Source organism: Capricornis sumatraensis, chromosome 15, assembly GCF_032405125.1.
Source record: "Capricornis sumatraensis isolate serow.1 chromosome 15, serow.2, whole genome shotgun sequence".
NCBI classification, from domain to species: domain Eukaryota; kingdom Metazoa; phylum Chordata; class Mammalia; order Artiodactyla; family Bovidae; genus Capricornis; species Capricornis sumatraensis.
In genome coordinates, this window is record NC_091083.1 from 49,781,825 (window position 1) to 49,804,097 (window position 22,273).

At 44.5% G+C, this 22,273-nt stretch overlaps 1 protein-coding gene across 2 annotated transcripts in view; it reads left to right on the forward strand.

Moving 5' to 3' along the window:
* Positions 1-22,273, forward strand: part of DIP2C (disco interacting protein 2 homolog C) — a 309,984-nt gene that overhangs the window by 213,976 nt on the left and 73,735 nt on the right. For both annotated transcript variants that reach the window (XM_068987609.1, XM_068987610.1), the window contains 8 exons: positions 6,762-6,853; positions 12,737-12,847; positions 17,539-17,662; positions 17,924-18,033; positions 18,157-18,259; positions 19,856-19,920; positions 21,955-22,048; positions 22,128-22,247. In XM_068987609.1, coding sequence (XP_068843710.1) covers positions 6,762-6,853; positions 12,737-12,847; positions 17,539-17,662; positions 17,924-18,033; positions 18,157-18,259; positions 19,856-19,920; positions 21,955-22,048; positions 22,128-22,247 — 819 coding nt within the window. The remainder of the gene's footprint in view (positions 1-6,761; positions 6,854-12,736; positions 12,848-17,538; positions 17,663-17,923; positions 18,034-18,156; positions 18,260-19,855; positions 19,921-21,954; positions 22,049-22,127; positions 22,248-22,273) is intronic.

The following is a 22,273-nucleotide window of genomic DNA, read 5'->3' on the forward strand; positions in this document are numbered from 1 at the left end:
ACCATTTTTAACTTCCGGTTTTATCTCTGTGATAATAATGCTCTTCTAATTGCAGGTAGGAAAGAAACTGTTTTCTCCATTAGCAATGGAGGTCAGGAGCGAGGTGTTGTGTTAAGTAACATAACCCAACTTTTAGTGGGGCCCCCACTGTAGACTCCATCATTATCCTGTGCATCTCATGGAAGGAAATGGGATTCAGGAGCATATGTTTTCATAGTCTCAATTTTTTTCTTCCGGCTTCGTTGGGAAATTCTTAGTGGATAAAGGGTATTTTACCCATAATGGGACATAGGATTGATTTTTTTTTTTTAATTATACTCTTAGAAATAGATTTTAGTCAGTCAGAAAGATAGAAGACTTTCCTGTCTGACCCTCATCCCTGGCCAGGTTCAGACCAGGAGCTGATTGGGTACTGTTTTCCAAGCATCATTTATTGAAAGACTGTCCTTTTCCCTTTCTTGGCTCCTTTGTCATAAATCAGTTGACATATATGTGTGGGTTTATTTATGGATTATTCTGTTTCATTGATCTATATGTCTGATTTTGTGCCAGTATCATACTGTTCTTATTACTGGTAGTTTTGTAATGTCAGGGAGCATGATGTCTCTAGCTTTGTTTTTCTTTCTTAAAATGACTTTGGCCATGTGGGGTCTTTCATGATTTCATACAAATTTTAGAATTGTTTGTTCTATTTCTGTGAACAGTGCTGTTGGAATTTTGATTGGGATTGGATTTAGATTGCTTTGAGTAGTACAGATACCTTAACAAAACTGTTTTTTCTAATCCACGAGCACAGAATATCTTTCCATTTGTTTGTGTTGTCTTCAGCTTCTTTATCAAAGTCTTACAGTTGTTTTTTTTTTTTTTTAAGATGCAGATTTTATGGGGCTTAATTTTCATTGTGCTTTTTGTAGTGGGTTTTTTTTGTTTGTTTGTTTGTTCTTTGCCACACCATGTGGCATGCTGGATCTTAAGTGCCCAACCAGGGATCAGATCTGTGCCCCCTACAGTGGAAGCACGAAGCCTTAAACCACCGGACCTCCAGGGAAGTCCCAAGTCTTAACAATTTTGAATGTACAGGTTTTTTACCTCCTGATTAATTTTATTTTGAGGTATTTTATTCCTTTCGATGCTGTTGTAAATAGGGTCTTTTTCTTGGTTTCTCTTTCTAGTAGTTTATTATTAGTATATAGACACAGCAGTTTTCTGATAACAATATATTGATTTTGTATTTTGCTACTTTACTGAATTCATTTATTACTCTTTTTTTTTTGTATTGTCTTAAGGTTTTCTATGTATAATGTCATGTTACCTGCAAGTAGTGACAGTTTTTCATCTTCCTTTTCCAGTTTGGATGCTTTTTTTTTTTTTTTTTTTGCCTGGTTACTCTGGCTAGGATTTAAAATACTATATTGAATAAACATGGCAAAAGTGAGCATCCTTGTCTTATTTCTGAATCTTAGAGGGAATACTTTAGCTTTTCACTGTTGAGTATGCTATTAGCTGTGAATTTGTCACATAGGACTTTCATTTTGTTAGGTATGTTTTCTCTGTATGCACTTTGTTGAGAGTTTTTATCCTAAATAGATACTGAATTAAAAAATTTTTTTCTGCATCAGCTGAGATGGTCGTATGATTTTTATCCTTCATTCTGTTAATGTGCCATATTAATCACATTAATTGATTTGTGGATGTTGAACCATCCTTGCATTTCTGCAATAAATCCATTTGATCATGGTGTATGATCATTTTAACATATTATTGAATTTGGTTTGCTAATATATTGTTGAGGATTTGTACATTTGTGTTCTTCAGACCTCTGATTTTCTCATGGTGTCCTTGTCTTGTTTTGATACGAGGATAACACAGGCCTTGTAAAATGAGTTTGAAAGTGTTTTCTCGTCTTTTGTTTTTTAGAAGGATTTATAATACTGCTTTAGTGGTGATGAATTTCTTTAGCTTTTTGCTTGTCTGGAAAACTATGTGTCCTTCAGTTCTGAATGATAACTTTGCCTGGGTGAGTGTTCCTGGTTGGGAATTTTTTTTCATTCTCCTTTCTAAATCAGTCAAGGACTGTTGTATTGTCTTTAATTTAAATCAGCAATTTGCTGTTTATTTTTTCTACTAGAAGAATATTTCTAGAACTTTGCCAAAGTGTGTTGTTGCCTTTTTCAAATTGTCTGTGGTAAATTGGCTTTTATATGACTTCATGATGATATCAACTTTAATATTCCAAACTGAGAATGAAGTTGAAATTTTTAAGAAAATTTAATGGTGCTAATTGATTGTAATTGATGTGTTAGTTTATAACATTGATTTTTTGTTTCAGTTAAAACAAGTTGATTGTTATTGTTTGTTCAGCCAAAATAATTTTCTAACATTGTTCACATTAAAGAAATCTGACAACACAAAATATTTGTGATTTCTTTAGGAAAAAATAACTCCCTGAGTTATTTCTAAAGGCTAGTAACTCCTTGGGGAGAAAATGCAATCACCAAATAAAAACCAAATAATTGTAAAATAGCCAATCTTGAGAAGATGGAGTTAAGGAAGGTGGAAGAGGAGTGTGAATAAAATGTCACGGTAATTACTCTTAGTACTCAAGTAGGCTCAAATGAATACCGTAATTCTGTGCTTTTTACAGCTTGCTTAATATGCTTAGTCCTTGGAAGAAAAGTTATGACCAACCTAGACAGCATATTCAAAGGCAGAGACATTACTTTGCCAACTAAGGTCCATCTAGTCAAGGCTGTGGTTTTTCCTGTGGTCATGTATGGATGTGAGAGTTGGACTGTGAAGAAGGCTGAGCGCCGGAGAAATTATGCTTTTGAACTGTGGTGTTGGAGAAGACTCTCGAGAGTCCCTTGGACTGCAAGGAGATCCAACCAATCCATTCTGAAGGAGATCAGCCCTGGGATTTCTTTGGAAGGAATGATGCTAAAGCTGAAACTCCAGTACTTTGGCCACCTCATGTGAAGAGTTGACTCATTGGAAAAGCCTCTGATGCTGGGAGGGATTGGGGGCAGGAGGAGAAGGGGACGACAGAGGATGAGATGGCTGGATGGCATCACTGACTCAATGGACGTGAGTCTGAGTGAACTCCGGGAGTTGGTGATGGACAGGGAGGCCTGGCGTGCTGTGATTTATGAGGTCGACAAGAGTCAGACATGACTGAGCGACTGAACTGAACTAATATGCTGTTAATAAAACAAACATTTGTTGAGCGCATACTATGAACCAGGAATGTCTAGGAGTTACAGGAATCAGAAACAGTGGAAAAGTCTTCTTTGTTCCCTTAATCACTAAGGGGAGAGACAAGTTGATAAATCCATTGGTAGGAAGACAGGAGCAACCCTAAATTGTGTTGCTACAGAATCCGATATGAAATAAGACAAATTCAGATTCTTTTCATTCAAACTGTATGTTAATTTAGCTTTTACATTTTAAATAGGAAAGAGATTAGAACAGAGATTGCATTTATAGGAAATAGTTCAAATTGTTGTTATCTTTACTATACTATCGTTTCCCTTGTGGCTCAGCTGGTAAAGAATCCACCAGCAATGCAGGAGATACTTGTTCGATTCCTGGGTCAGGAAGATCCGCTGGAGAAGGAATAGGCTACCCACTCCAGTGTTCTTGGGCTTCCCTTGTGGCTCAGATGGTAAAGAATCCACCTGCAGTGTGGGAGACCTGGGATTGGTCCCTGGGTTGGGAAGATCCCCTGAAGAAGGGAATGGGTTTGCACTCCAGTATTCTGGCCTGGTAAATTCCATGGACAGAGGAGCCTGGCAGGCTACAGTCCATGGAGTCACAAAGAGTAGAACAAGACTGAGAAACTTTCACACTACTATTACTGCAAATCTCTTAACACCTTGACTGCTTCTGAAAGCTTATAGAACCTAATGTTATAAAAGGCCTTTATGTGTCCAAAAATTCATGTTAGATTTTAAAAGTCATTTTGATTCAATCTCATACTGTTTGCTGTCACCTAGACCTGCTGAGAAAATGTCTGGCACTGAGAGGAAGGCAGGGATTTGAATCTAAGCAGGTTCTTCAAAACTGGTCATTTTTCTTATGTTCTTAAAAATCTTTTAAATCCTGCTTTGTAGTGTTTTTTCCCCAGAGTTCAAAACTTTAGGTCAAAATTCTTACCATAATCTTTATCTAAATTCAAGGGTTACTATCTAAAAACCCTAAAACTCTGAAGTTAGGAAAAATTAAAGTTGAGAAACTTAGGACATAGGGAAAGAGGGGTATCAGACCCTACAGAACCCATCCTAAGTAGCCTTTATGTTAGTTGCAATCACACAAATCACTTAGGATTATACAGTGGAAGTGACAAACAGATTCAAAGGAAAATTCCATGGACAGAGGAGCCATGATCTGATAGAGTACCTGAAGAACTGTGGACGGAGGCTCGTGACTTTGTACAGAAGGCAGTGATCAAGACCATCCCCAAGAAAAAGAAATGTAAAAAGGCAAAATGGTTGTCTGAGGAGGCCTTACAAATAGCTGAGAAATGAAGAGAAGCTAAAGGCAAAGGAGAAAAGGAAAGATACACCCATCTGAATACAGAGTTCCGAAGAATAGCAAGGAGAGATAAGAACGCCTTCCCCAATGATCAATGCAAAGAAATAGAGGAAAACAATAGAATGGGAAAGACTAGAGATCTCTTCAAGAAAATTAGGCATACCAAGGGAACATTTCATGCAAAGATGGGCACAATAAAGGACAGACATGGTTTGGACCTAACAGAAGCAGAAGGTATTAAGAAGAGGTGGCAAGAGTACACAGAAGAACTATACAAAAAAGATCTTTACGACCCAGATAAGCGCAGTGGTATGATTACTCACCTAGAGCCAGATATCCTGGAATGTGAAGTTAAGTGGGCCTTAGGAAGTATCACTATGAACAAAGCTAGTGAAGGTGATGGAATTCCAGATGACCTATTTGAAATCCTAAAAGATGATGCTGTGAAAGTGCTGCACTCAATATGGCAGCAAATTTGGAAAACTCAGCAGTGCCCACAGGACTGGAAAAGGTCAGTTTTCATTCCAATCCCCCAAAAAGGCAATGCCACAGAATGTTCAAACTACCTTACAATTGCACTCATCTTACATGCTAGTAATGTAATGCTCAAAATTCTCCAAGCCAGACTTCAACAGTATGTGAACTGTGTACTTCCAGATGTTCAAGCTGGTTTTGGAAAAGGCAGAGGAACCAGAGATCAAATTCCCAACATCCGCTGGATCATTTGAAAAAGCAAGAGAGTTCCAGAAAACCATCTACTTCTGCTTTCTTGACTATCCAAAGCCTTTGACTGTGTGGATCACAAGAAACCATGGAAAATTCTGAAAGAGATGGGAATAACACACCACCTGACCTGCCCTGAGAAATCTGTATGCAGGTCAAGAAGCAACAGTTAGAACTGGACATGGAACAACAGACTGGTTCCAAATAGGAAAAGGAGTACGTCAAGGCTATATATTGTCACCCTGCTTATTTAACTTATATGCAGAGTGTATCATGAGAAATGCTGGGCTGGAAGAAGCACAAGCTAGAATCAAGATTTCAGGGAGAAGCATTAATAACCTCAGATATGCAGATGACACCACCCTGATGGCAGAAAGTAAAGAAGAACTAAAGAGCCTCTTGATGAAAGTGAAAGAGGAGAGTGAAAAAGCTGGCTTAAAATTCAACATTCAGAAAACTAAGATCATGACATCTAGTTCCATCACCTTGTGGCAAATAGATGGGGAAGCACTGGAAACAGTGAGAGAGTTTATTTTCTTGGGCTCCAAAATCACAGCAGATGGTGACTGCAGCCATGAAATGAAAAGACCCTTGCTCCTTGGAAGAAAAGCTACAACCCACCTAGACAGCATATTAAAAAGCAGAGACATTACTTTGCCGGCAAAGGTCCGTCTAGTCAAAGCTATGGTTTTTCCAATAGTCATGTATGGATGTGAGAGTTGGACTGTGAAGAAAGCTGAGTGCCAAAGAATTGATGCTTTCGAGCTGTGGTGCTGGAGAAGACTGTTGAGAGTCCCTTGGACTGCAAGGAGATCCAACTAGTTCATCCTAAAGGAAATCAGTCCTGGGTGTTCGTTGGAAGAACTGATGCTGAAGCTGAAGCTCCAATATTTTGGCCACCTGATGCGAAGAACTGACTCATTGGAAAAGATTCTGATGCTGGGAAAGATTGAAGGGGGAAGGAGAAGGGGACGACAGAGGATGAGATGGTTGGATGGCATCACTGACTCAATGGGACATGAGTTTGAGTAAGATCTAGGAGTTGGTGATGGACAGGGAAGCCTGGTATGCTGCAGTCCATGGTGTTGCAGAGTCAGACATGACTTAAGTGAACCACACAAAGCAGGACTCATTAAAAAAGGAAAATATGTGTCATTTTGAAAAACATAAGTTAGTGGTAACACTAATGCTGTGATCCCTCGTGTGCTTTACTCCTCAGAAATCATCCCCTACTTCTGTGATGATAGTTAAATTCTCTGTGGCTTTGCTGTAGGTTCTTAGCACCCTAGGTGTTTGTATTTAATACCTTATTCTGGTGTTCATGCTGCTCAGATTTTATACATCAGAGTTGCTGGCTTTTGTTTCCCATCTGGATTCTAAGGACTCAGAATAACTTGAAAGCTTAAAGTGAAAAAGTAGTACTCTCAATATAGGTTAATGTGCATACACATACACAGTAGAAAATGCATGTGTACAATTAATTGTGTCTTTATAATTTGTATTGATAGGCAAACTCTGGACAAGAAGTATGAAGGTTGCTTACAACATTCTGCATAAATTAGGTACAAAACAAGAGCCTATGGTGCGACCTGGAGATAGGGTAAGTGCAATTTAAATTATTGCATCTGCAGGACACGTGATCTGAGGTGGAGAAGATACCTACTGTTTTAAAGTTGTAAAATTTAATGCCTCCTAATACTCATATTACCAAATCAGGCTTTCTTAACATTTACCACAAGCCAGCAGAAATTATTCAGCAGGTGTAATCTTTATAGTAGCTCAGTGAGCTTGACTGTAGTAGTTCTCATGGGTTAATTTCAAGAAAACTGGGACTTGAGAGAATAAGAGTCATATCAGATGAAGGCACGTGTCTGGAAAATGGTGTAGCCAGTGCTCACAGCCATTTCTGTCCAGCCCCAGGACGTATGTTCCTAACCCGTGACACGTGACCGAATGTGAAACAGCTGTCTGTCTAAGGAAGCAGACAGTTGTGTGCTCACAAACTTTTTTATATCAGTCAGTGATACTAAGAATCCTTGCAGCAAACCGCTGGTACATTCCTTTCCTAGTATTAAATTTGTAGATACAGGCTACTGTCTTTGGTCGAAAAGAATTGTATCCTTACTGCTGTATGCCAATTTACTGAGAACAGATATTAGTATTTCCTTTTTAATGTTACACACAGAACAGTTAATCTGGCCCAAGCTTTACCCATGAATAAGATGTGGGCCTGCATGTAGAACCTACTTTTCTTGCCTTAAGTGGAGTGACTTTTTTCCCATATGTTGCTCTGTACCTACATGCCCCAAGACTGGGTTATCCACCTGCACCAAAGGACTCCACATGAATTTTATAGAAGTTTCATTGTAGAGCACCATAAATGAGCAAGAATACAAGCTATGATGTACTTATGAGATATTACAAAAGCATGGGTTCGTTATAAGGAATGTTTAATAAGATTGCTGCAGCCCTAGGATTCTGTGGTAGCCTATGATTCTTTGCAATTTAATGAACATGTTTGACCTCTAGCTTTTAAAAGTCAATCATGGGTCTCACATTTCCTCATTATAAAACTTACTGTAAAGCTACAGTAATCAAAACAGTATGGTATCACCACCAGGACAGATGCAGACCAAAGGAATAGAATAAAAAGCCCAAAAATAAATCCTCACATGTACGGTTAAGTGACTTTCAAGAAGGATGCTAAGATATTAGATGGGAGAAGGGCTAAAGTGTACCCAACAAATGGTGCTGGGAAAACTGGATATCTATAACCAAAACCCCCAAATCGAACCTTTATAGCATATATTAGGGCTTCCCAGGTGGTGCTAGTGATAAAGAACCTGCCTACTGATGCAGGAGACCCAAGAGACACAGGTTTGGTCCCTGGATTGGGAAAATCCCCTAGAGAAGGGCATGGCCATCCATTCCAGTATTCTTGCCTGGAGAATCCCATGGACAGAGAAGCCTGGTGGGCTACAGTCCATAGGGTTGCAGAGTCAGACATGACTGAAGTGACTTGATACACACATAGTGTATATTAAATAATTAACTCAGAATGAATTAAAGACCTAAACTCTTTGGATAAAACATAAAACATGTTTCATGACATTGAATTTGGCAATGATTTCTTAAATGTGGCACCAAAAGCAAAGGGAATAAAAAAAATTGGTAGATTGCACTTCATCAAAATTAAAAGCTTCAGTGCACCAAAGGACATTGTCGAGAGTGAAAACATAGAATGGGAGAAATGTTTACAAATAATATATTTTACAAAAGTTTAAAAACCAGCCACAGTGCTTGAATAGACCTTTTTCTTTGGAAGATTTACAAATAGCCAAATAAGCCCATGAAAATATGCTCAGCATCACTTAATCATTTGGGAAACATACATCAAAACCACAGTGAGATACCACCTCACACTTATTAGGATGAAAAAATAATAAGTGTTAGCAACAGTGAGAAATTGGAACCCTTCTGTTGCTTTTAGGAATATATAGTGGTGTAGCCATTGTGAAAAACAATACTATGGTGGTTCCTTAAAAAATTTAAACATTTGACCCAGTAATTCAAATGAACTGAAAGCAAGGACTTGAACAGGTAAACATCAACACTACTTTTCACAGCAGCAGTATTCACAAAACCCAAAAGGTGGCAGCAGTTCAAGCATCCATGGTGGGGTGAACGGATAAACAATACAGTATATTCATACCGTGTAATGTTATTTAGCCTTAAAAAGGAAGGAAATCCTTATATGTTCTACAACATGGAGGAACCTGATGACCTTATGCTCAGTGAAATAAGCCAGTCACAAAAGAACAAATATTGTATGATTCCATTCATACAAGGTACTTAGAGTACTTAAATTCCTAGAGACAGAAGAATGAAGGTGACCAGGGGCCGTGGGAAAGAGGAAATGGGGAGTTAACTGTTTATGGGGGCAGAGTTACAGTTTAGGAAAGTGAAAATGTCCTGGAAATGGATAGTTGATGATGGTTTTACAACAGTGTGAATATACTTAATGCCACTGAACTGTATACTTGAAAACCGGCAGCATGATAAACTTTGTTATATTCATTTTATCACAATAAAATGTCAGTAGCATGGATAATGTCTCCCTTATAATTTGGTTAGTAGGTCTCAGTAGAGTTGTTTTTTTAAGTCTTGGCCTGCAAATTTTTAAAGTTCATTTTCAGTAACAGTTGCAAAATAAACCATCTCTGTTCAGCTATAAGAAAGAATGTAGGGACAGATTTTGATCGAATATGTGAAAACTATTCTCTTCAGCAGCAGGTGGTTTGAATTGTGTGAGGACAGTTGCATTTCTAAATTATTCCTTTGAAAGGTATTCATGTGGCTGGGATATGGCATGTGCATATAAATGCCTATTAAGCATATGCTACTGTAGTATTCAGTTGATAGTAACCTTCTATCACAATAAACAGGTTCTTTACTGCTTTGAAAATTGTTTTAAATTAAATGTAATTCTCCCAAGGATAGTGAACATTCTGTCTTTGGCCTAAAAATTATGGATGCTCTTTATGTGGGTGACCCTCTTAATGCACTTTGCGGGGTGTGGGGGGCCGGTATCTGCAAGTTGGAAAATGAAAAAGGTCTCCAAAAAGATGGTGAGAGATACACCTGGACTGTTCTAGAAGGACAGAGAGTGTTCTCATTTTGGGAGCTTCTGGAATCTGAGACAACTTCTTGGGGAGAAAAAGCAAGCCCAGAGCTCTTGTTCAGTTTCTAGCACAGAGTGGAAAGGACTGAGGGGAGTTCTGTGGTGTGTGGCTGGTATGGGAAGACCAGTGGAGGAGAGCAGACCAAGGAGGTGGCCTGTTAATGCCTGTTATGTTCTGTGCATAAAGTGCAATGAAATGCCAGGAAATACATAGGGAATTGAACAGAAAGAAACCGTGTGGGCTTAGGAAAATGAAGCGTCCGTATGTGTATTGCACTGGAATCACTGTGCAGTTACCAAAACACAGGACTTGTGACTGATAGAGATAGAAAATGGAAATGTGGTGAGAATGACACAAATAGTCTTCCCTTTCTTAAATTCTTAAAAAAAAAAATTCAGTTTTGATTCTAAAAGAGGTTGTAGGTATTGACTGTTTTCTATGTTACTTTTATATTTTTGAGAGCATAATATACAATTTTGTATTTTGCTTTAATTCACTTGATGTTAATGTAACATTTCATCCTGTTTTAACCCAACTCTGCAAATGTCATATAACATGACATTTTCAGCATGAACTTTAGTGATCAAGCAGTGGGGATTTTAAATCCTGGATCAAATTGACTGTCCTGTGAACAGAGCTGGGAGGGCACCAGACCAGGATCTTGGGGATTCGTTGACCCACAGTCTACTGTGGAAGCAGCGCCTTCTTTTGCTCAGTGCTGTGCTCTTGAAGACTTCTGCTTGCAGACTAGGTACCCTAGGGGGACTTTGGGCAGGAGTCACTAGTCTGGGGAGGAGCTACAGCATCTCCTGTATTTTCCTCTGTTTTGGTTCAAGGAGAGCAGTCTTAGCAGCAGTGGTGCCCTGGATGCTTTGCAAACATTTGACTGAATATTGTTGTTTTGCCAGATCCAGATCTAAAAACTGATGCTGTCTACTCTCAGACTACCAGTTGAAGACAGAATACCTGAGGCCAGTGCAAGCCTCAGATCATTTTTAAAATAGGTTGTGGTTTATATGCAGAGACATGCAAATAAATCCTTTCATTCCTCCTTGGAAGTCTTACTAATGCTAGCCTGGCATCTGCTTTGGTGTTTTGGGGACAAAATTAAGATTAATATCTCATTAACAGTTTTTTTGCAGAGTTTCTTAAAATTCTTGAGTAGTACAGGATAGCTTTTAATGGCCTTATGGTTTCATTTGGCTCTCATTGTCTGATTTTAGTAAACTTTAGGAATGCCATATACATAGGAAATCTTCACATAATCCCAAACTTAATTTGTTTCCATCAGCTATCCTGAGGTGCTTGCAGGGTCAGGGTTAAGACACAGCTTTCTCTGTCCTCAGCTGTCATCTGAATCCTTTATGCCAACCTGCTTACTTAGATGTGGAGGTGATTAAGATGTTTTATCCAGCTGTTCATGACAAAGTTAGTAACTTCTAGTTAGGGTGTTTCTAAAGAAAAATGGGTTAAATTTCTTGATAGAGTAATACAAAAAACATACATCTGCTAAATCATGGGATTTATGTGGTTAATTATTAACAAGGAAGGGCAGTGCTGATGCAACAGTAGCATGTGGGAAGAGCTTGTGTTGCATGAGGTAGAGTCCTGCAGAGCTCCGGCGGAGGTGGGGGGCGTGGATCCGAAAGTAGGACTGCCTGTCCATCCTAAAGGTGGCTGCTTGGGCTGGAGTAGGGAGGGCCGCTCCAGAAGGAGCGTCGGGTGAGGAAGAGCAAGCAGATGGACCCTGCGCTAGCTCCACTGCAGATGCTAACCTGAGCGCCAGGTGAACATAAATGTGTGAAGAGTTTGTCAAACACTTGGTGATAATGTACAGGAAGAACTTGACAAGTGTACAGACGTCACTAGATGCACTCATGAAAATAGAAAGCATTATATCAAGTTTTGGCATCAAATATAAGAGTTAATACTATAAAATATAAATACTAGCAGATAAATAGGCACAGGAAATGAAACACAGTTCATACAAGAATAAATAATTATCAGCCCATCTGGTAAGATTGTTCTTAAGATTCTTTAGAGGACTATCAGAAAACATTTGAAAAATCATACAGTGCATTATTTGGCTATTTGGACAGTAATTTAAATTTACCTGTTAGAATTCCATGATTATTTTGCTCCTAGCTCCTCACATGCTGAGCCCAAGAGGCAGTATGTGGCAGAAGGTGTGGGCCAGTGTTCACAGAACCTTTGCTGTCAGGGCTGGTCAAACCCGGGGCCTTTTGGGTGGGTGCCATCCACGGCTGCCCGCCATGTGCCAGGCATAGTGTGAGCCTTACACATTTTCTCACTTGACCTTTACTACAACACTGGCATGTAGGTTCTACTAGCTAGTATTCTCACTTTTCAGGTAAGAAAACCAAGGCTTGGGGTGCTAAAGTCAAACTGGGGTCAGACTAGCATTGCTCAGAGTCCAGCACTTTAGGGAGGACATGCCCAGCGTGCAGTCACCATGGTGAAGACCATGTGGAAGCACAGGGACACACTTTAGAGCCCAGTGACAACAGTGAGAGACAAGTAGTATGTACATACTGGTTTCGTCTGCGTAAAAGTATGTGCCTTTGGGGAAGATAACATGTAAACATCATGGATAGTTGCATTCTGATGCGGTGGCAGACAGGACCGTGGATAATCTGTTTGCCTTCCACATGAGCTAAAGGAAGAGTATCTGATAACTTATTAAAATGCGTCTTAGTAAAATTCGTTTTTAAACGGGGCATCTTAATTTTTTCTAGTGGAACGGTGTCGGTATTAATCCTTCTGTCTCTCTCTGGGTCCAGGTGGCACTGGTGTTCCCCAACAACGACCCTGCTGCCTCCATGGTGGCTTTCTACGGCTGCCTGCTGGCCGAAGTCGTGCCTGTGCCCATTGAGGTACCCCTCACCAGAAAGGTAAAGAACCCGTCTTTCTGTTGAGGCCTTTTGGCCATACTGGAAGGTTCTGTTGTGGGGTTGGAATGTGCAAACGGTGTCTGTAGAGCTTTCTTCTCAGCAGCATGTGTATCAGAAAGCCCAGGGCTGCCTATCTTGTCTCTGAGACTGTGCAGTTCTCATTGGCCATCCCAGCCCTGACTCTGTGGTCAGCTCAGTGGCTGGAGTAAGCTGCTGGTGGTGGTGGGGCCTTCCGTTTGTTTTGAGCAGGGTCATCCATCAGAAAGCCAAGCATTCCAGTGTCTTTTTTTTCAGTGTCACTGTGCTAGAAATCTGAGTAAATGGTAAGATTTTTTACTTATTTTTCAGGGGTGGCAGTTGTCGCATTTTTTCGGGTGTTAGGATGTTGTCAAGTCCCAGGTTCAGCTATAATTTGTTGAATCTTATTCTTAGAGAAGAATAAGTAACTTTTCTTGCTGTTACAGTTGTAGTGTAGTCCAGTGTCAGAATCCTGCACAGCAGTATGTGTCTTTGTCCACATAAATGACTGCTTCTCGCCCCATAGACCTGCAGTAACTTTGGAAGGGAGGGTGAGGAGAGGAGGCTCTGCTGGGGTTGGTGCTGATGGTCCTCCAGAGACTCTCTGATACTGTGGAAGGAGACAGAGCCCACGGCTGTGGGGTGGTTCTGCCACTGCTCGTGTTATGGCGTGTGCCCTGGGGCTCCACCCTGGATTCACCTGCCATCGTTTAGCACATCATCTTGAACAGACTGTGTGAGGTGACTCTCCCAGCTCCAAAATGTAGGGCTTTCACGTGCTCAGGCTCGGAGTTTCCAGAGAATCTTCCAGCTGTCTTTGTGGCTACTCTGATATAAAAATGGGGAATTGCCTCAAGGTCTGCTCATGGTGTGTGGGTGCCTTTGAAACTCTGCTCCTGGGGTTGGAAGGAGAGAATGTGGGGTTACTTTAGAAAATGATTGGGGAATGGTTGCTGTTTCCATTTCCTGGGTACAAAATATGCAAGTTTCCTACTTGGCCTGCTGGGTGCACTTGCAAGGAGGGCAGGGCTGCAAGTGGCTCTGGAAGTGGGGTGAGCCCTGCAGCCCCTGACATCAGAGCCCCTTCTAGTGGCCTGAGGAGAACTCCAGTATTTGCAAGGGTTTGCCTCTAGCATTCCTGGGGTATGATACACATTCAATAAAGTGCTTCCTCATCTCCCTGAGCCCTGTGACCTTCACAATGGACAGGAAATGCAGAAGGGCTTGAGAATTCCCTGAGCAGTAACCATGGTCTCCCCTGTGGTTCTCTGGTGGTGTTGCTGATCTGGGAAGGTGCTCAAGTGTGTGATGCTCCTTTTTAATCGACACCTAATGCAGGGGACTGGGGTCCGTTGGATTCTACGATGATAATCAGGAGGGGTTTGTAGGCTTACAAGTGGAGACACAGATTCTCCATGAGCACTGCAGTAAGTGGACCCCTGAGTGTTTATCGTTGTGAGTGGCAGTTGTTCACTCATCACACGTAGAAAGTAGATTTGTCTACTTTATGTCTAGAGCCTCCTGTCTTCCAGACCAGGGCTGGTTTGCAGAGGAAAATCCCTTGAACAAAGAGGCACCTGCCTCTGCCACATCCTGACCAGGGGTTGCTGAGTGAAGGCGGGGTGTCTCACCTGCACCTGTTGGGGTTCCTGAGACTTGCCTGTAGCCGTCGTAGGTGTTCCTGGCTGTGGCCTGCCATGTGGCTCTGTCTCACTCATCTCCCGGGCCCATTCAGACCCTCATATGGTCACTGTTAACTTCAGGACCGGGAACCCTCTCTCAGAAGAAAAAGCTGGGGTTCCTTCCTGGCCCTCTCTCCCTCAGAACACGCCTGAAAGGACAGAACCAGGAGATAACTCACAGGCTGTCATGAAGCCAGAAGCTGTGCATTGGGCTCAGTCTGTGCCTTCAGAACATAGTGTTTGTCCTCAGAAAACTTTTCTTACTTTTAAATGAAAGAATGCACTGGCTTGGTTGTCATTCAGCACGAGGTGAGACGCACACAGTGGCACTGGTAATGAAGTTTTGAATCTTCCAGCCACCAGTCCTGGGCACACTAACATTGTCTTAAAGGGCCTAAAGAGAACCAAATTTTCCAGATTTTGAGTGTTGCTGAGCCTCACAGAACAACTTAGTCCCATGTGTGTTTCTTTATTCTTATTTTTGGAATGAGGGGTAAAGGCTGGTTTTTCACTTGAGAAGTTCATAGTAGTAGAAAGGGATATCCCTCTGGGACTTGGCTACAGAGTGGACAGGGGCACAGGGGAGCCTTCAAGGTCTGTGCCACGGTGGGCAGGTGTGGACGGTGGTTGTCCTCTCCACTCTCTTGAGGGTGCTGAGCTAGTCTGTGAAGGCCAAATGACAATAGAGTAGACCTGTGGGCTGGCCGGAGCTGTGAAGCCAGTTTCCCATCTGCCAGCATGGGGAGTGGCAAGGCTATACCAGAGGTGGAACTGTGCATTCAGTTCCATAGACCAGTGACTGAGTGAGCCCTGAGGCCACAGGAGTCCAGCCCGGCAGCACTTCGTGCATCAGCATTTGCCTCTGGACTCAGAGGGGGCTTACTGTCCTGCACCAGTGCAGATTGTCCGTCCCTTAGAATCTAGCATGTGACCCACTTGCTGAGAAGCTAGCAGTTTGGGTAGACAGACATCAAAACTGGAAAAGCACCAGCTAGTAGTTTCAGGACCACAAATACAGAGTTCATGAAAGAAGACTTCCGTATACTCACCTCAAATTTACTAGAGAGAATCCTTCCCATGAGTATGGCTGATGCTCTCTGACTGGGAGACTGAGATGGGACTGGGTAGGGTATGGTCACGTGCTGCATTTAATGCTGCTTGAGAAGTTAACCTGTCACAGACTGTGGGTGTGGAGAGACTGCCTAGCAAGTGACGACACTCATCAGCTCTGTTGGAGAAAGGATGACAGTGAGGGAGAGAGAGGTTTGCACTCAGAAGTGGTTCACCTTTTCTTCCACAGCACAGGAGAGTTTGTGAGATTTTGTAGCCCTATAGCTCAGCTCTATAGAGGAAGGCCCCAGCCAGCACAGGCCAGAAAGAGCCATTCCAGGGAAAGTCACACAGGCAGCATGGGAGAGGGGAGCACTCCAGCCGCAGGACAGTAGTTCTCGTGCCTCCTGAGTAGCTTCTGTGGAGCCTTTTCTGCATGGTGGTGGTGTGGGGTGTGGGTGGGCTCCCAAGGATCAGGCTCAGGGCGCTGACCCGGAGTCCAGGAGAACTGACCCATGGAGGGCTGAAGATGGAGGCTCTGGGGTCAAGCTGTGCTTAACTTCAAGGGTCCAGGTGTGTGAAGGAGACTCTGGGGGCCCTCGGAGGGCAGGCGATGGGGTCTTATCTCAGCCCAGTGAGCAGGCAGGGCTGGCTCTGGGAAGTGGGCATGCACCTGGACCTCTGAGTAGAGTTTCCAGACCAAGAAGACACTGAGGAGCAGGTACAAAGCTGAATTTCATGGTAGCCACGGATCCTGATCCTGGTTATTCTCAACCCCTCCTCTGTGTTTTAGGGTCTTTAGGAGGAGATGTTAGAAATACAGGACCTAGGAGACAACAGGCCTCCATTGTGAGCCCTGGCAGGTCTGACACTTGCCCTGGGAGTTCCCCTGAGCCACTATGAGTGCCCTGTTTGTAGGTGGTCCCTGAAAGTTCATGATCACAGAGAAGTGCCTTCCTGTCCCTGAACCTGGCTGTGGAGCCATCTCCCTGCCCCTGGCCTGGTCCAGCTTTTAATGATGTGATGCCCACATTCACAGTGAAGTGACAGATTATATAATTCTCTTTAAAAAAGCTCTACTTGAAGGAAAAGTCTCACAAGGGTCCTGGGATGGGAAGGTCCCCATGCGGAAGCACCAGACTGCCTCCCCTTCTTGGGGCTTCAAGGCCATGTGGAGGCTGGTCATGCAGGATTCCTTGTAGAGAAGAGCTTGTCAATCTGCAGTGAGATGTGGGAGCTAGGCACTGGGAAGATGTGGTTCTGAGATGTTGATGCTGCTGATTTTACTGGAGTGGGAAAGAAGGAGCTGATGTCTTCACCGCAGTCCTGATGTTTCCCTTCCAGGAACGCTGGCTGCTCCACAGCTTTGTTTTCTGAATCATAGCTGAGGGGAGTGGTGGGAGTAAGGAAAGTGAATTAACTGACTTGTGGGCATCTGGGTGCTTGGGATGGCACCACCCAGGCCTGTGTCTCCCACAGTGTCTGCTCCCAAATGCTGCTGCTCAGTCTGTGTGGTGGTGCCCTCACTCCATGCGGCATGTTTGTTTCCATGGTGGGTGTGGGTGTGATCATAGACTATTTGGGGTCAGTGTCCTGACCAGAGGCATGTTCTTGGATCCTCTCTGTGGCCCATGGTCATGGTGTTGTTCAACTGGAGGGGAATGAAACAAGACCCCATGAGTGCACCAGCACGCACCGAGCTTCCTTTCTGCATCCGTCACATCAGGCCAAGGGGATGGTGCAGATGACAGGACTGAGGCCAAGCTTGTGCCCTGTCCAAGGTTAGGCAGTGGGCAGAGGGCATGAGGTTTGGCCGAGCCCTGACTCTCTTGACGGAGCCTCTGCTGAGGGGTTGGTGCCATCCCAGGGTGAAACCATGCTTTGTCGGGAGAGCAGCCATCACCTCTACTCATGACCTTACCTCCTTGCTGCCATCTCCAGGATGCAGGAAGCCAGCAGATCGGGTTCTTGCTTGGAAGCTGTGGGGTTACTGTAGCCTTGACGAGCGATGCTTGCCACAAGGGGCTGCCAAAGAGCCCGACAGGGGAGATCCCGCAGTTCAAAGGTGAGCCCGTGCTGGACGGAGAGGATGTGTCCCATGGCCTGTGCTAACACGCTGTCCACACAGGAGGTCTCCCAGCCTGCATGTGGCTGGCTCCGGTTCCTGGAGGCTCACAGCACCTTGGCCCATGCCCTTAGACTTGGTGGACACCCAGAGACTTGGTCTGGCCTGTGCTGCTGTGGATCTTGCCATTAGCAGGAAGGTGGGGTCACATCTGTCTTCTAGTGATGCTTGCCTGAAAGGAACTTGTTCTTTATTTCCAAGGTTGGCCAAAACTATTATGGTTTGTCACAGAGTCAAAACATCTCTCTAAACCGCCTCGAGATTGGTTTCCACACATTAAGGATGCAAATAATGACACTGCGTATATTGAGGTGAGTCACTGGGTCTGGACAAGGCAGAGAACTGAGTGACACATGCTGCAACCCTCACACAGCTCAGGGTCAGCGGCGGGTGTGGGCCTGGAGCTCTACCCTCCTGGCCCCTTCTCATTGCAGTACAAGACGTGCAAGGATGGAAGTGTGCTCGGGGTGACCGTGACGAGGATCGCGCTTCTGACCCACTGCCAGGCCCTCACACAGGCGTGTGGCTACACAGAAGGTATGGGCAGACCCCTGCTGGGGCTTCCTGACCCCAGATCCATCCCTGAGAGGTGTGTATTATGCCCACCAGTCACGAGGGGAGTCGGATTAAGTTTCTCCCTGGCTACCTTGAAGGTCCATTTGTCGGACGGTTTAGTTGGCATCTTACTAGTCTCCAACCAAAACAGACACCGTAGGCTGGGGCTTGAACTGCAGGTGTTGCTGCTCACAGTCTGGAGGGTGGAGCCCAGCACCCAGAGCTGCAGGCCCTGGGTCCTGGCCCGTGACGGCGCCTCTGGCTATATCTTCACAGGGCCCCTTCTGTGTGCCAAGGGAGCTCAGGAGTCTCTTCCTTCCTTGTTAGGACACCATTCTGTTGGTCAGGCCCCGCCCTATGGGCTCTTGTAACCTTAGCTGTCTCCTCAGAGTCCCATCTCCAGGCGTAGTCACACCTGGGTTAGGGCTCCAGGGTAAGAATTGGGGAGAAAACAGTTCAGGCCATAACACATAGTTGACATGGTTGGAGTGTGTTCACCTCTGGATGCACACCAGAACCTCTCTGGGATCTTTACAGACGTGCCCCATGCTACACTGCCCCCTTCCCTGTGCTGCCTCCAGGGTTCAGTCGAGTGTTGGTTTCCATGATGTGCTCTCCTTACGCTGCTTGGGGTGGTCCTGGGAGCACAGGGATAGAGTGACTGGAGGCAGTAACCATGCAGACAGTGCTGACGGTTCCTGGCAGGAAGGGTCAGATCACGTAGCTCCCTCCACTGGAAGGGCTGCCATCAGGTCTCCCCTGGCCATGTCGCAGGCTGCCGCCATGCTGGAGTCTCTTCCTGGAGTCTGTCAGGAGTCATGGAGGAGACGCTTTGCTCTTCTTGCTGTTCTTTTTCTCTCTCTCATCATCCTTCTTAAGAGCAGCGCACTCTCTCAGGAGATGTTCCACTGATGTCTGGTTCCTGGACAAGTGTCCAGATGTTTCGCACATGAAGACACATCACTTCTGATAATCACCACCTTGTTTGTCAGTTTGAATTCCAGTTTTTTTTCACCACCTCATGACCTGTATTCCTTACCCTAATTTCCCAAAGGTTCAGAGCCATCAGTCTTGGGGCCATTGGGGAGGATAGATAATGTAAATTTGCTCCCTAATTCTCTGCATTAAAAAATCTTGCATAAAATAGAATACAGGCTGTGTATTTTGAATGTCCCTTTTTGAAATGGGGCAAGGCACCTGGTGTGAGACTTTGGTGAGCATTCTAGTGGTGCGTTTGCTGGAAGTCACCTCCTCCTGCAAGTACACAGCATTTCTCTCTCTTGAGAGAACATATGAGGGACAGGAAAAGAATATTTTAAGGAAAAAAAAGGAAGGGAGGGGGAAAACACATTTTAAAAGGAGAAGGAGTGGGGTGTTTTAAGTGATGGTTGAAGAGCTGCTGTTCCAGGCAGGCCGCTGTCTCTGAGGCTCTGACTGGAGGCTGCAACATTTCCACAGAGACAGTGGGGTGATACTTTTCTAAGACCCATTCCTTGCCACTGATGTGATACTGAATTTCCTTTATCCTTTGGTCCATGACTGTCTTTTGTTAAAATCTTTGACTCTGTATTTGTACAGCTGAAACGATTGTGAATGTGTTGGATTTCAAGAAAGACGTTGGGCTCTGGCATGGAATCCTCACGGTGAGTGTGACGGCCTGGCTCTGCTGTCCTGTTTACCTTTGCATGTGCTGAGTGTCAGGGTTAGAGTCATGATCTGACCCTTTCCTCCCAAGTGATAAAGAGAAGCTGCCATTGCTGGAGGTCTTCGGTTGTCAGCTAACATAACTTTTGAAAGCTCAGCAAACCAGAAGGTTGGTAGCTGCTGACCTGTGTTGGGGGCCACGCTCTGGGGCTGCAGTGTGACCGTGGCCTTTCTCAGGCTCAGGAAAGTTCAGGATCTCCCTTCCCGTGGGCAGCAGCTCAGATTGGCAAGCTCAGAAACCTTGGCGGCTTGCGTTTGGGTCACTTTGCCCACACATCTGATCTGGTTGCAACATTCTTGTTTTTCTCTCTGTGAATTGTTGTTTAATGAACGTTTCAGGAGTTACGCTGCAGGGGAAAAGTACTTACAGATTTCCCCTTGGTCAGAACTTCAGTGTGAATTGTAGAGGCCTTGTTTTTGTTAGTGCTGTGTGAGAACTGATGGCCTTGTTCAGGATGTGTTCAGCATCACTGTTAAGAGGCTCCCTGTGTCTGTTGTACATGTGATGATTTCCACTCACCCATTTCTCTTTTTAAGTTTCTTATGCTGAAATTTTATATCTTTTTTGAAGCAAAAAATTCTAGTAGTTTTACACAAGTGATTGGAACATAACTATAAGAAGTGGGATTTGTTATTTCCTGATAAACCAGAAGTTATTAGAACAAGAGCTTGCAAACATCCTGCAGACAAAGGTTTGGGGCTCCAGCTGAGCAACTTCTTCCCATGAGCGCCTGGACCCTCATCAGTAAGACATACAAGCACAGCCCCACATGCACACTCCCCTTGTCTGCTGGTGTTGCAGGAAGAGCACAGCCCAGAGGACCCAAGTTGGACCTTGGTCCTTCTGTGGCTTGTGATATGGCACATCGCTTGCTCCCATGCCCAAGAATCGTTCGTTGCCCAAGTCACTCTGAGTCTCAGTTTTCCTATCTGTCCAGTGGGAATGATGACCTTGTATGAGAACCATATGGCCTCATGTGTAATGAGTATCTGGCCCATCTACTTACTTGACAGTTGTTGCTCTTGGAGTTCTTTTGTGACAGTCTTGCTTTCAAGAGTTCTGTGGTAGATCTTGGTGAATGTTGTCACCTGCTGGTTGCTGTGCTCTAGGTTGCTGCCCCAGGAACTGACAGTTGTGGAGTCTCTTTCTGCTTGCCACTTTCTGGAGCAAGGCTGGTCCCTGACTAGACAGCTCCCACTCTTCCACAGCATCATCTTAATGGTGAAAGATGCCTCATACCTGCACAGAGTGGGCAACAAGCCCGAGGTGCAGGGTGAGTGCTGGCGGTGAGCAGGCTCACAAGTGCAGGGAGGGGCACGTGGTCCTCTTCCAGCAGAGCTGCTTCAGAGCTTCTGTGCCCTCTTGTACCACTTCCACCCACAAAGGGGGCAGAGCTGATGGGGTAGGTTTGTCTAGTGCGCCCCACATCGTGGTTCCTTCTTGCCAGCTCAGGGGGTGCAGCCACAGAGGATGAGTCTGCGCCATGTATGAATCCCAGCTACACGTGTGGATGCCAACCCGTTTACCTAGAGAACTAGCCTTTGTCGTCCATTTAAAGAAATAAGCGCTTTTTCCAGGTCCTGGTCTACATGAGCCAGGCCAGACAGAAGAGTGGGGGTTAAGACGACTCTCCCCTGCTGCTTGGAGTTCAGCGTAACATTGAATAAAGGAAATTAAGTTTGTGAATCAAAATGAATAGAGTACACTAGAGAGCTAGGCTTCAATACTGAAAGCCCAATAAAAAGTGATTATTCCATTTAAGTTTTTCTAAGAAAAGGATTTGGACTTAGACTCTTGAGTTGTATCAGTAGAAGCTGGGGGCACCAAGACACCCTCTGAGGAGTCACCTCCATGCCCACAGCCTCTTGGAGGGTCATGCCCATGTGGACCTTCCCTCACCGCCCCCTGCTCACCCCTTCATGGGATCCCCACACCACCCCACTGCCTGCTCACCCCCGTATCCTGCTTCCAGAGCGTCATGAACATGATGCATGTGATCAGCATCCCCTACGCACTGATGAAGGTGAACCCGCTGTCCTGGATTCAGAAGGTCTGCCAGTACAAAGGTGCGTTGGGGGGCTGCCACTGAGTGTCAGCACATCCCACGATACAGGCGGTCACTCACTGCACTTGCTTCTCCTTTAGCAAAAGTGGCCTGTGTCAAATCCCGGGACATGCACTGGGCCTTGGTGGCGCACAGGGATCAGAGAGACATCAACCTCTCCTCTCTCCGGATGCTGATAGTGGCCGACGGCGCAAACCCCTGTAAGTGAAGGACCAGGCAGGCAGCA